Source organism: Zonotrichia albicollis, chromosome 5 (genome assembly GCF_047830755.1).
Source record: "Zonotrichia albicollis isolate bZonAlb1 chromosome 5, bZonAlb1.hap1, whole genome shotgun sequence".
Taxonomy (NCBI): Eukaryota; Metazoa; Chordata; class Aves; order Passeriformes; family Passerellidae; genus Zonotrichia; species Zonotrichia albicollis.
The window spans coordinates 41,511,904-41,526,963 of record NC_133823.1 but is presented as its reverse complement, the minus strand read 5'-3'; the positions used below and the strand labels follow the sequence as shown (position 1 = coordinate 41,526,963).

Genomic DNA, 15,060 nt, shown 5'->3' with positions numbered 1-15,060 from the left:
ACATAAATAAGAATCAGTAATACTTCTGTACTTTTTATTAAAGTACATTGCCTGATCCTTATTTGCTTATGTTGTCTAACAGCACACATCATCATTTAAATTATGTAGTTAATGACCTTCTGTGAGGTAGGGATGTGCTGTTAGCCCTGTTTTGCAGACAAGAAATTGAGGTGCAGAAACCATGTTGTCTGAAATGCTGAAGAGAAATATGGACCTTCAGAAATAAATTCTGATCCTGGCTCTGCTTCTCAAGCTTTGTACTCCATCATCATACAAAAGACGAATGGCATAAAGGTCATAAAACTAAATTCTAAGCATTCATGTGTTGCCTGGAAATAGTGCCTTCTGTTCTCAAAAACAGTATGAAGCATGAAGGCACTGGATGGCAAGACATTATTTGTAGATATCTTTTATCTTTAAAGACTTATCTCAGTTTAAAAAAGGTTAATTTACTCACTGTTAGAGAGTACTGCCAAATTTATCCTTCTTTCTTTTAGAAAACCAAAACATATAAAAAGTGAGGCAGATAGCTGTTCAATTTTCCAGCTTTCTGCAAAAATGATTTTTTTTAATAACATATTTTTTATTTTGACAACATCGCAACCAGTTTAGAATTGCATTTATTTTTGTAAAAAAAAAAAAAAAAAGTTTAAAAAAGTAAAGAAGTAAAACATTGAATCACCAAAGATTATTCCATAATACAGAAAGAAGACTGAATAAAGCTGGAGACCTAATAAACATGTAAGTAGGTACATATAACAAATTCTCAAGACACTGTGATCCTAAGACATTACAGCAATTTGTAAAATAAATTTTTAAATACATTTCCTATATGTACAGTAGATACTTGATGATTAAAAAGTGACTGAATTAAAAAAAAATCTTTTAGCTAGGAAAAGATGAAATACCAAGGTACTTGTGAAATTTCTGAAAACCCTTATGCAGATGCATGGGGAAATGTGGATTCTAATTCTATAAAGATTCCCTACTGACTAAAACTTAGTTAAAATAGTTTCTTATTTGTATGGGAAAGCCCAATTGGTTCACAAGCAAGAAGACTAGATATTCAAGGTCTAATATAATTAAGATATTTAAGAAGCTAATGAACTTCTAAAGGTCAAAAATTAAAAACAAAGGAGTTTTGCTCATTCTCAGGATAATGATTTCCCAGTTACATTTCTGACTTGGAACTTTCAGCCTTTAGAGATTTCTCAGTTTTACTTTATTTGAATCGTAGGGGTCTATCCAAATTGTCTGTGAGAGAGTGCATTTTCCAGATCACAGCTGAAGACATTAATTAAACCTTCTGCTTAAACCCCCAGGAAGGCTGACAAAAGAGCAGGGCCCTTGGCATCATTAAGGAAGGGAAGCAAAAGAAAGGGAAAAGGTTGATTAGCAGAAGTGAGAAAGTGGTTATACATACAGCAGCGTGATCTAATTACAACAGACTTTTACAATGAAACTTGCAGTGCTGAGGACATAGCATTAGGAAATAGCAGAAAGAAATCCAGTTTGCATGCTGCAAGACAAAGCAGCACACATACCAAAGCACAGTATTTGGAAAGGATTAGGACAGGCATTACAGAAGTGCCCTTTTGATGAAAACTAAAATGCTAAATATTATTTTATGGATCAGAGAATATTCTGTCTTAAAGAGCTAGACTCTCATTTGAAAAGGATTACAAGATGAAATTCTGAGTGACTATGCCCAGCAATTGGAAAGTAAGTCCTTCACCTGCAATTTGTCTTCAAGAACAAATGTTAAACTGGTCTGTTAAATAAAACCTAAAGAAGTAATTAAAATATTAGGGGGAGTTTAAATTTTTAAATCATTATTAAATTACTAAAAAACAATAAAAATCTGCATAACATCGAAATAACCATCAAAATGTTTATGGGCTTTTCTACAGGGAAACACTCCTAGTCTTAATATTTTTAATTATTTGATCCAAGAGTAGTTTGTTTTAAGGGATAAATAATTCAACAACAAAATTTTGTACATGAAGTGGAAATTGACCCAAACGTGCAATTAAATGTGTCTCATCAATTCACACCGAAATTCACATGGAAAATCTCAGATGGTGTGCAGCAAGTGTCTCTACGTACCTCATAAAGGATTTCATTACTGTGTTAATGTTTCATTACTGAACTCTTTTGCCAGGGCTGGGATGTCATTTCAGCCTGAGACACGTATTAGATTCTAGTATCCACAGTTATGGTTTAAATTATGTTTATTTACTCTACTTGCTTGTGTTCCAAGACTGATCTGGGTTTATTCAATGGAAGGGAATTAAGCAGGAAGGTTGTATTATGCTGGTTGTGTCTGTAACTCCTTTTACACTATGCAGCACACCCTGTAATCTCAGCTCAACTGCAGTGAACACCAGATATCTGTAGTCTGTGTGTCTGCTTAAGTGGTTCCTACGTAGGAACTGAGATACCTGATGGATAAAGGGGTAATTAGTGCCCACCTGTTTCTCATTGCACTAAGCCTGTGTTAATTACATAGTTCCTGAACTGGGAACTGGGTGGAGAGATTAAATAATAGGGATGTACATAGACACTATCTTCTGAATGCCAAACTCAAGGTCAAAATGAGATTTATGCCTGTTATTCTTACAAAAATACACACATGCAACATATTTCTTTATAGAGTGCCTCACAAATACTGATTTATACTACTGGAATCACACATAAAGCATCTGTGCCATGATCATCAGATGCCTCTTCCAATATTTTGATTGGCAATTACATCAAATTGCTGAAATCCACAGATAAAAACTCAGACCAATAAAAACCTGCAAACCTTAGGAAGATACAGAATAGCCCTAAATACAGAAATCCTAACACCAATTCTATTTTTAGTTAAAAACAGTTTTTAATGCTCTTCTGACTCCAAAGAGAAATTGATAAATGCTTTAAAATGCAAAGACAAAATATGGAGTTAAGAAAAAATGTGGTCTTCAGCTGGGAGAATATAACCCTGACTTCTTGCATACACTACCAACAATGTTTCAGCTAATAATTTCTGTGGTTTTTGTGTGACAACTTTGGAACCATCTCAAGACACTGTTTCTCATCTAATAGGAGAAAAAAATTTAGGAAATAAAAATCAAAGAATCATCAAATGGTTTCTGTCAGAAAGGACCTTAAAGATCATCTGTTTTCCAGTTCCCATGGGCAGGAACACCTTCCCCTAGACCAGGTTGCTCGAAGCCCCATCCAACCTGGCCCTGAACATTCCAGGGGGACCTACAACTTCTCTGGCCAAGTACTCAATCACCATTATCCATAAAAGATAGAGAGAGATCACTGCATTCTTCCATTGACTGCTTTCAGGTAATCCTAACACCTCATCTGAGCAGTAGAAGAGTCCCATCAATTATTATGATAATGTATAATTTTTCTCATTTTCAGAATAACAAAATTTTGTTGTCCTTATTCATGCTGAGCAACCAGTGAAGCTACTCCAAAATAGTATATTATTCAACATGATCCACACTGTTTCAAAAAAACCCTGCATCCAAGTAGAGAATATTTTATAAGAGAAGCAGCACCAACATCTTAAAATAGCATTGAGTAGTATCTCTGATCTAAATAGTCATAGTAATATTTTTTACTATAATATTTTAAAATTAATTTTCTGCTTGTAGAATGTAAAGTAGTTTCTCCTGCAAAAAGCCAAGCTGCTTTTTGCATTTTCTGCAGCAGTGTTTTGGCTCAGCTTGTCAGGAGAGTTAATTAACATTCTAAAATATCTGCACTTTATAAAAAAATCAACACAAGTACGGAGCACTTTCCTTCTGGGCTTTTGTATGACACTCAGAAAGAGAGACCAAAGATTTATAGGAAGATTCCAATCTGGTGGGTGCCAGTGGAGAAACTGAGAGGCAAAAGTAACCTTTGTCCAAACCTTGCAATTTATATGCTGATCTAGCAAGAGGGGGAAAAAAAAATCTAGCCATTCTATATTCTTACTTCAATTTTCCATTCTATTAGGAAACTTCTTTCATGTAAATCACCACCGGAGTGCCAAGTTTAGTATCACACAGATTTCACTTTTACTAATCACATTTATGTTTAACTTTTTATTTTTAAAAATAATTTCATCTTCAGACCAAAAGAAAATTCAGAGTCAACCTTTAGCCAACCACTGCAATTTCCACTTAACACTTGCAAAGAGTTCAGTAAGAGTATGTAGCTGTTGTAGAATTATGCATGACAGATTGCCACTCTAAATTAACAAATTTTGTGAACTACAGGAACTTCCTTTGCAGAACAACTGATTTAAATTCAGCAAAAGATACAAATGAGCCTCTGGCTGAAGCCCAAGAGCCGACTTTAAAGTAAATCCCCAGCTGTTATTGTACAATCATAATGCTGAAGCCATAATTACCAATTCCAGTACAGGATGCTAACTTGTTCTGCTGCTTCCATTACAAGATTTCTACTTATGAGTTTTCTTTGTCCTAATCTCACCCATGAATTTCACCATCTATAGTTTGAAGTTCTTGCTAGTGTTCATTTCCTACTGAATTTCTAACAAAAAAAAAAAAATCTTTCTCTTACTTTGTGTCTATGAGAAAGAAATAATACACCACACAGCAATGAACTGGCTTGCTGGTTTAAGGCTTTCCTTCTTTAATGTGAGGTCTTTCCATAGTTTGGAGATTTAGCCTTGAAAATCCTACACACTTAGATACTACCTTTAATATTTTTTGAAATTTAATTCTGAGACTTTTAAAAAATATCAATTTCAGTGAATTAGCACAGTAATTAAAACTGAGTTTTAAAACTTAACTTCGTATAGCTTGTTAAAGATTAGAAGTTCGGTAATTTTTTTATTTGAAATTTTAACTCAGCATAATAGCTTGAGATTAAAGGAAGTGACTCATCATACACTTGGTAATGAAAAGAATATAAATTGTTTGGTTTTGTGGAATTATTTCCTGAGGACGCTCTTCAAGTCAACAAGGCTTTCAACTAATGTTAGCATTACTTATCACTCTTGGATGGAGGCCAGTGTCAAAACACTCTCCTTGTTATGGTATAATCAATGCTTCCATTTAATTTCCTCAAATAATAAATTTCCAGCTGCTTGGCAGTAACAGTGTTAACAGTTAGCAAAGATTCAAGAATGCAATCCATAAGATGATGAAATGTGGTACTTATTTTGCATCTAAGAAGGAGAATGATTGTTCTACGTGCCTGTTTTTAAGGACAAATTGAATTAACCATATATTGAATATCTATAAGCAAAAATAAAAGTAACACATATTTCTTACACTGCCTAAAAAGGAAAAGAGAAAAATGCTTTCATAAATTGTAATATTTCTTTAAAATAAGTGCTTGTAGCACTTCTTGCCTCTCTTTACCTTCTTTACCTTATTTTAACTTAATTCTACCCTGGTACAGGTAATGCTGTGGCCATATTGCTTCCTAAAACTGATGCAAGTTCTGCAGCCTCCTGACTAAAACCCATGAAGTTTTAGTCACTGAGGGAAGGATTTCAGAACTACATAACAGATATGGAAGTTTATGTCACAACACCAGATGGACAGGGAACTCCTTCAGGGAATGGTAAAAAAAAAAAAAAAAACAAGAATCACTCTGTAAAGGCAGTTTCACAGCAGAAAATTTCATTGTTGGATACAAGTTGTTTCTGAAACTAGAGGTTATAACATGACACATTTATTATGACAAAACCAAAAAGCCTGCTTGCTATCTGGGATAAAAAGTCCAGTTCCAGTCCAGACTGACCAAGCAGGTCAATATATATGTCTTCATAGGAAAAATGTTGCTTATTATGAAGCAGTAAAATTCAACATAGTTCTTTCTGAAAGGAGAAAATGTGAAGCTAATTTGAAATAGGAGAGGGACAATATTTTAAATTAAGTCATTATATTTGCTTGTAGTGGCTGTCAGAAGCATTGGAGGAGCAAGCAGATTTTTCCCTTTAAGAGAGCAATGGTGTTCTAATAAGACACTGTCATGATAATTATTCCATAACTTATATTTTGAATTTCTCTCCAGCTAGTTGAGATGAGATTCATTCTTTTTTTTTTTTTTTTATCACAAACTTTGAAATATTCATTAATTTTCTCTGTTGTGATGTCAGACACAATATTGTGTGCGGTGTCCCAAAATGTAGAGTATTTTTTAACAGTTAGAAGGCAATTTTCTTTCTTTGCTAAGGGATTTTGATTCTTCCTCATAGAGTATAGAAATATTGAGAATACTAATAGAAAAAAAACCCAAAACATTCACCCAACAACCCTGGTTCTAACACAATACAGATCTGATAAATTATATAAATAGGTAGGAGAATTATTTTTTCTGAACTGCCTCATGAAACTCTGGGAGTAAGCTTCTATGGCTTTGTCACAGATGTCATCAAAATTAAAATTGCTTCAGAACTCCTCACCTCTGATCTGCAACAAGGCAGTCTTTAGGTTTGAGGAATTTGGGGAATTTTATTGATATTTATTTTTGCAGATTATTAATGACATGACTATTTTATATGATTTCAGTACAAATGTTTTTAAAGTGAGAAGTTCCATGCAGGATAAAAGCATTCTGAAAGCAAAACAGACAAAATAAAAGAAGATTGTTACAATTCTGTTTTATTTCAAGATTAAAAAAACCCCCCTCTATATAATGGGTAAAACTAATTTTATAATTTAACCTGTATTTCTGGAATTTAAAAGTTCAAACTTTATGACACAACATCTGTTTCCGAATAAATACTCTGAGAATCTGTCTTATATTCATTTAGAAAGCGTTATCTTTGAAGTTGTGATTTGAACATTACCCTCAGTACTTTTAAAATTCATCTGATGTGAAACAGGAAAAAAAAAAGAGTGTTATTACTAATGAGTTGGGAATAATTAAAATTTTAAACAGTTAAAACTCCAATGTTTTCATTATTTTTCTTGTTCTCTTTTGTTTCTAAAAATTACTTGTTTGTACACTGGTCCTCTGAGTTATATCTCATATGCAATCTTGCCATGATTGCACTGTGATTGTCCAGGTCATTAATGAAGATATTAAAGAACACTGTTCCCAGTACTGACCCCATGCCTACACCACTGGCCTCCAGTGGTCACAGCCCTTGGAACCCAGCAGTTTAGCCAGTTCTCAGGCCACCCCACTGTTCTTTTAGACTGTACATCATCAATCCAGAATATGTGATGGCAGACTAAAGGCAAGATTAAAAATAACAATTGTTCTCATCCACCAAGCATGACACTGTTGTAGAGGACAGCTTGGGCAGGCATGATTTCCTGTTCAGAAATCCATTCTGACAACTTCCAACATCATTAGACTTATAATTTTATTACGTTAATATTCGTAACTTTTAATACACTGAGTGGATGTGAAGTATCTCCTTCTAACTTAAGACACTCCCATCCACAATGTTTTTTGTGAACATATATCTTTTGTCTACCAAAGGCCTAAAAGTGAGGATATTACACTTGGGAGAAATACATTTAAAACCATCTCAGCAACACTCAAGTCAGGGCTAAAAAACTAACAGTATTTTTGGGAGATAAAACTATGTTAATGTATTTCATTTGCGCTTAATGTCTTCTGTGGATAATTTTCTGCCACAATAACTCATATTTTTGCCTCTTGGTTTTACCTGTGCATCCATAATCCTAAGGTTTATCCAGAGGAGCAAAACTAAGGTGTTCCTCAAGATTATAAAATGTCATGCAAAGGATAAATGTTCTCCAAAAACAAATATAAGCAAATTCGTACAGAAAAAGATGAAGACAGAGACTGTTCCTCTTTTCAAGTCACTTGCAAGTAATCTGTTTTTACTTTATTGTGTTGGAATAGATTTTCTATGGAAATATTAATATTTTTTTAAACATGTAGTATTTTTTTTAATTGCTTAGCTTGTGTAAACTGCAACTAAACTATTTCAAAGTTGTTCAGGAAATAAAAGGTCATTCATCAGTGTAAGATACCCATAAAGTTAAAACAGCTCAATCTATTTACACTTTACCTGAGAATTAGATACAAAACATTATGAACATCACACTGAGATGTCCCATAGTTTCATTGAAATTTTTCCCAGCAGTACACAGATGTATTATATGAAGGAAGTACTTGGAAAACTGAAAATGTAATTAAAACAACAAAACCCAACCCCTAGAAGAACAGTTCCAACTTCAATAACTTTCCCACATCCATCTGAAGAAAGGCTCCCAAATAAAATTCAGTTCCTTAGGCTGGTATAAAATTGAGTGGGTATAGGCCTCTCATTACTTGATTCATGAACCATAATCAACCAAAGAAAAAGGCTTGGGTAATATTAACTCAGATTTTGGTGTAAAAAGTAGAAATCCTCCTCGACTGCGCAACCAATCTCACCAATAATAACAGGAGTAGAGGCTGACATGAAAAAGCAAAATTCAAAAGATAAAGTTGCTCAACTGAATGATCCCCAGACAGATTCCATTGAAGTATAGCAAATCAAGAACAAAATCATGAATCACGGAAGTTCTTATCAGCTGTCAGCAAAGACCAAGCACAGCCAACTCAATTTCAGAGTGGTAGTCCCTCCAGAGACCATCAACAAATATAGGAGTGACTCGTCCTTTGCCAAAGCTTGTGATGAAGAAAACCTTATATCTCTTTCATATCAATAAAAGTGACACTATTGGAATGACATGGTGTTGAGAGCCAAAATAACTTAAGGAGTCCTTTATGACTGTCCTAGTTCTCAAAACCAGGACAATGCCATAATAGTGACTTTATCTTTAGTGACAGGTGTGTGATCCAAAAGGGCAAGGCCTGAAGAGCAGGTATCAAAAAAATTAACTGGGAAGCATTTCAAGTTTTGTCTGAGTGGATTGTGACATGTAGCTACAGAAATAAGTATTGCATTTCATCCTAAAGAACTAAAGAATCAACTAAAGAACATCAACTAAAGAATCTGCAATAACAGTGGCAGATTCTTTCGTACTTTTTTGATTTTTTTGATATTACAAAAAATGTGCAATGACATCTCCTAAACAGTTTCTCTGATACTTATATACCTCAGTAGGGGTAGGACTGCATGATTCTTGAACTAGTTTTGACTGCGTGGCAGAAGGGTGTCTCAAAGAGCAGAAAAGAGGGTTGATAGAGCAAATCTGGCCTTGAAATTTTGGGAGAACATTTCTGAGTGGAATGTGGGGGAATATGCTCCTCCTACCCAACCCCGAAATCAACAAAACCCCAATCCTGCCAGGCCCTTACAAGAGAGTATGAGCATCTTGCAAGGAAGGAAGACTTTAGAAACTCCAGCCCAGTCAGTCTCACATCAGCTCCTACAAGATTATGTGGGAGAGGCCCCTAAAAATTATTACAATGTAGATATGAAAAAAAGTCAGTTGGGACAAAATAAGCACGGGATTAGTAAAGACAAGGAGCACCAACTTGTGGTCTTGCAAAAAGAGAAGCCTGTCTCAATGCACAAGAAGAGTGTATGTTCTTCCTCAAATTTATAAGGGTTTTTGATGTGATCTCCAATGCTGTATCCTTATAAATCGATCAGAGAGAGAAGCTCAACAAAGACATTGTCTCAGAAAAAGAATTTAAGGTTATCACAAAGGCACCTAAAGCCCAAACATAAACCTAAATATATGCAATGATTTGGCTGAAATTAGCAAAAGCTAATTCTAGTTTGATGATTATATACATTCAGAGAAACAGTGATGAAAGAAATATATTTTAGATTAGCTTTTGTCAAGATTGATCCAGGTTTGGAAATAAAGATCCAGGTTTGGAAATAAAACAAAGTAAAATAAAGCTCTCTAAATACTTGCAAGGATATTCAGTCATTTGAGTAAAAATCTGGAGGAAAAACACCTGAAAGAAATACTGCTTTGAACCCCACCTACAATTTCTTCATTAATATAGAATCATGTATTTTAATACCCAAGATAAACACAAAGTTTTCAGAGTTTCTCATGTTCAGTAAGTTCATATATATTCACTATTTCTTGTTGTCTTGAAATTTTCCCAAAGAATTGGAAATTCTGTGCTCTCTAAGGATATCTCTGGAAAACACACACTAATTTAAGAGAATACATTTTTAATCTTATTAATTGTGGAAAAAACCCCGAAGTAATGCCCTCTACTTTAAGGGACAATGGGTTACTTCTATTATGTAATGGAAACAATTTCACAAAGAGAAAACTAGATTTTTTTCAGCCCTTAAAAAACTGCATGTGCAGATTGAAAAGATTAATAAACCCAGGAATACATTCTCAAGAAAACACCATGAACACCATATAACTTTTATTGCTATATGACAAGCTAATAAGACTGTACCTTGATTGTTTCCATTCTGAAGTGCAGTAGTATGGATGCATTAGCATGATAATAAAAACATTTAATTCAGAAGAACTGAAATAATTCAGGAGGTTGCATTATGTGTAATCTGATTTCATACATCTCATTAAAGATACACTATAAAGAATAAAGTTTGCATCATAACAATGCAAACGATATAAACGTAAGAACTATAACATCTGGATGAAACTTACTAGTTTCAGGCGAGCAATTTGATCAACAGTATACAGTTAGACCATTCATAGCCAAAATTTAATTCTCTGTAAGATTCAATACACAGACTACACATGCCCTGGTTTTGGGGATATAAAGATGTCAATTCAAGATCAAATAAGCCCTTATCTGCTCAGAGTCTGATGCATCATTTTAAATTCTGAAATGCAGGGATGCCATTTGATGAAAATATAGAAGTTTCTCCTCTGTATAAACAGAATTAGGGGTTGGAACCCATAGTTCTGCAGACACCACTGACTGTGTATGGTAAAAAGGGCAAAGCAAGAGGAGCAAGGCCAGGGAAACAGCACACTTTGAGTAGCCTTCTCAATTAAACAACTTCTACACAAGAGAAAATATTCATTTTAGTCAAGACCTGGCTTTTTCACTACTACCTTTGGAAAGAAAATTTTATACTGTCAGAAGTAATTGCCACTAGAAGTTTTCTTTTGTTTTTAAGAATTCACATACATTTGTTTTCCAGCTGACTTAAATCTAAGTTTTTTAGCACTTGCTTTGAATATTTAGGGTTTCAATAAAGCAATCACAAGATAAAAGGCAGTATTTCAACCTATATACAAAGTTCAATACCATTCTCTTGATAAAGGCATTTTAAAGTCTGCACTTAACACTGTATAAAAGATCTTAATTGGGCATCCAGGTATGCAGCAGGCAAGTGGTCATCAGTAAGCATATGTGAGCTTTACTCTAGTAAATCTAGCCATTCTCACACTTAGATTGCAGCAGTGCAGAGCTCAGCTCTGCCTACCTACTCAACAGACTGCTGGGCACTCTTATCAGCAGGAATTCACTATCAGAGGCGAATGCTGCCTTCTCAATGAACATTTTTATCACTTTCAGATCAAGCTTACTAAAAGATAGCACCAGCAAATGTGCAAGAGCTCCAGTAATGCCTCCGAGCCATAGCACAGCACACCACTGGTGTACCTCAATGCTGCCCTGAGCTGCAGTGGGAGAACAGTGAATGCCTGACCTCCTAGAGGTCCTGAGAGCCTCCATGGAGCTCCCTCAGAGGCCGTTCCACAAACCACGTTCTGCAGTGCTGAGGAAATATACCAGTCCTGCAAAGTTACTACTGAATAAGTCATCGGGGAGTCCATCAAACAATGCCACTTTAATGGATTTGTTCCTTTATAGGGGAATGAGTGTAGGCTTAAAGAACTAACTCTCCTTCTAGAAACAAGTTGTTGATGCCACAGAATATTTTAACTCCTGCATATATCAAACTTAAATCATTATTACTTAAATGGAAAAGGCAGACAAAAGCATTCCTGTCTGTATTACCCAAAGTAAACACTAATAGCTGGTGAGTGAGTGGGATGGTTGCTCAGAATCTGCTGCCAGTATTGACTAGGTCACTACCGACCTGATGAGACCCCAGGAAACCCCAGAAAGCTTACTTTTAGATTTCAACAGCACTATGGCCACTTTTGTAAGTACCAAAACAGCTCATGTCACATGCAGATGCCATACAGCTGTAGAAATACTCTGCAGAGACGTAACAAAACTCTACTGCTAAGCTGGATACAGCTCCAGAGGTTTCCTTCATCATTCCCTCATGGCATTCCTTTTGCATATAGAAGTTACTGAACTTTAGCACAACTACTGAGCAAGTTGGCACAAGACTGGAAAGTTAATCTATTTCAAAAGTTCTGCAAGATAGAATAAAGTCTGTGTTAATACCACTTTTTTTTATCTAGGTGACAAGTGCCTTAAAGTTAATACAGATAAGTAGACCAGGAACTCCAAAAATATTTTACTTGAATTATTTTTTTCAAGTTAATGATCAACGCTATTTTCTGCTAGCTTGAGAATATTTATTGACAAGTGGTGTTTTTTCATGAGCCTCACAGGACTATTGGGACCTTATGTTAGGCATCTGGTAGATTCTGCATCCCCTCCTTTACAATAACCATGCATTAAATATGCATAAAATGTTTTTGTTTTTTTTTTTTCTGAGATTTGTTAGCAGCTAAAATAGGACCCTAATCAAGTCTCATTACTATCACTTGAAACAAAAGTTTCCATTTTCTCTTTAAAAGAACCAATGTTCTGCAGTATGAAGCACTGGGCAAGAAAATATTCCAAATCATTACTCTCATGTAGAGGAACAGGACATGGAAAAATGATACATACTGTCCACTTACAGAAAAGAAATTATAAAAATGCACACATCATGAGTAATGTTCTGCAGCCTTGAATGAAAAGTATGTTCACTGCAAGGTTACTTAAATATTATAAAAATTTTCATTACCTAGGACAATACTGCTACTCTGTCAAGGATTGAAAGACCTTAGCTCTAGAGAACAAGGGGATGAAGAGATTACCTCAAGGATTTATTAAGTTTATTAGTTCACATAAGAGTGAACTAATTAAGAGAAATGGGAAACTGTCATGTCATTTATGAATGTACTCAAGACTTTTCTTATATACATAGAAGACAGGTTTCAACAGAAAAAAAATTCCGCAAAGGAATTTAGGGTCAACATACTTGTGACTACTGTCAAATGTTGCAGTATGCACACTAAAATTCTTATCAGATCATTGACTGAAAGCCATGATAACATTCTACTCAGATCATAGGTAATCATTCCCATGGAAAAAAGATTATTTCTTCAGCATTTCAATATTTTTAAAAATTCATTGACAATGTTAATATAAACAGCATAACTGAATAAAACCAAAAGAGTCAAAATGACCTATACTAAATTTCATAGTACAAAATTTATTGCTTTTCTTTTTTTCTCTGTAATAACCTGATATATGATAATTTCATTTAAACAGCATTTAAAAGGGTTTGCTTTGAAAAATTAAATCCTAGAGACATTACACAGTATAGCAGGATTTCCTCTATCTAATGAGCAAAATTAACCCAAACAAAAAATTTAAAAAATAATGAAAAAGAAAAAGAAGTCATGATAGCTAGTGATAAAAAGAACAAAACCATTCCTTATTTCATTGCATTTTGAACTTATCACCACTCTTTCTTTCCTGGACTTTATAACAACTGAGAGTCAAATGTTCCATTCCCATTTCTGAGGTCATTTGAAGTATAAAATATACATGCTTTGAATCTCCTTTCTTTGGGATAAAACATTTCTTTTAAGAAGCAAGCAAGGTTTCAGAAAAAAAAAATGACATGAAGGAAGCTTTCACTGTTAAGATATTCTCAAAGCAAACCTCTACTGATTGCCAATCTAGGAGGTGTAAGAATTAAACTTTGTAGTTTGAGACTGAAGAGATCAATTTATATTAGCTGCAAATTAAGAAATAAAGATGAAAAATACCTACCTTTCGGGAATGGATTTCTTTCACATATAGTGGAAGTAGAAATTCAGATATTCCTTCAAGTCGTATTCCTTTTTTAGTGACTCTCAAATTTCCCATTCCATCCTACAATCAATAATATATATATATTCACTTTAGGAAATAACCTTATCCAGAATAACCTAAAAAGAAGATGGTAGTTGGCTTAACCCCTAAAAATAATGAGTGCTCTCCCACTGTCCCCAGCTCTTCTCATGATCTTGGGCAGGAGGTAGATGAGCACATTTATAGCCAGAGCTTAACCTAGGGCTGAATTATTTAACTGTGCAACCTGATGGTGACCTGCATACTTTATTTCTTGGATGAACCTAGTACCAGGGTAAAACTGTAGATCATCATTATTCCCTGTACAGGGTGAAAATATTACAATTGCTGAATGTAATTTTATAATTGATCAATAAAAAAAACCTATTTTCTCTATATATATGTAACATTTTTTACATTTAAAGCAATTTATAGCTTGAATCCAGTGTTTTTGCTTTTCCCGGTGATTAAAATACATAGAAAAATATCATGTAGGGAGAGAGAAAACAAATTTTAGTGGGTGCTCATCACTACTAAAAGCATATTGCTCATTAACAACTTCAAAAATGGTAATTTTGATTGTTTGTGGTTTTTTGTCAGAATAGAAATAGGAAAGGCGCCATTGTAAAGGTCTGGATGAAACAAGTAAACCACAAAATTCAATGTTCAATAAAATATAAGCACAGAAAAGTGGCATTATAAGGCTTCAGCTGCACTCTTACAGGAAAAAAACCAATGAAACATGCTTTATACTCAAGAGACAAAATTATTTTGCACAGCAATAGAAAGCCAAGATTTTTTTATCCTGAGAATCTTGTTACTATGTTCCTGATAGAAGAGTAACTCTTCACTGTAGAGTCAGTGGAATTTAACTTGATCCACTGGAGTGCAGAATAAGCACATTTAATCTAACCATTAATTACATCTCTCAAAGCCATTGCTGACTCTGGTCTACTGGAACAATAAGAACTTGCACCTTTGCTCTGCTGGCTGAAGCGTGAGACAAGAAACCTCTGCCTACTGGGTAAGCAGCTGGGTAACAATCCTCGGCTGCCATAGCTGAATTGTCAAATAATGCTTCTTCAGAAAGTGAGGATATATTTTAAAGTATTTATCTCAAGTCAAGTA

At 34.5% G+C, this 15,060-nt stretch overlaps 1 protein-coding gene across 9 annotated transcripts in view; it reads right to left on the bottom strand.

Annotated features, from left to right (window-relative positions):
• Window positions 1–15,060, bottom strand: part of SGCZ (sarcoglycan zeta) — a 391,625-nt gene that overhangs the window by 86,722 nt on the left and 289,843 nt on the right. For 8 of the 9 annotated variants that reach the window (XM_074541471.1, XM_074541468.1, XM_074541469.1 and 5 more), the window contains one exon: window positions 13,873–13,974. The exons of the other annotated variant lie outside the window; for it this stretch is intronic. In XM_074541471.1, coding sequence (XP_074397572.1) covers window positions 13,873–13,974 — 102 coding nt within the window. The remainder of the gene's footprint in view (window positions 1–13,872; window positions 13,975–15,060) is intronic. 9 annotated transcript variants of the gene reach the window in all.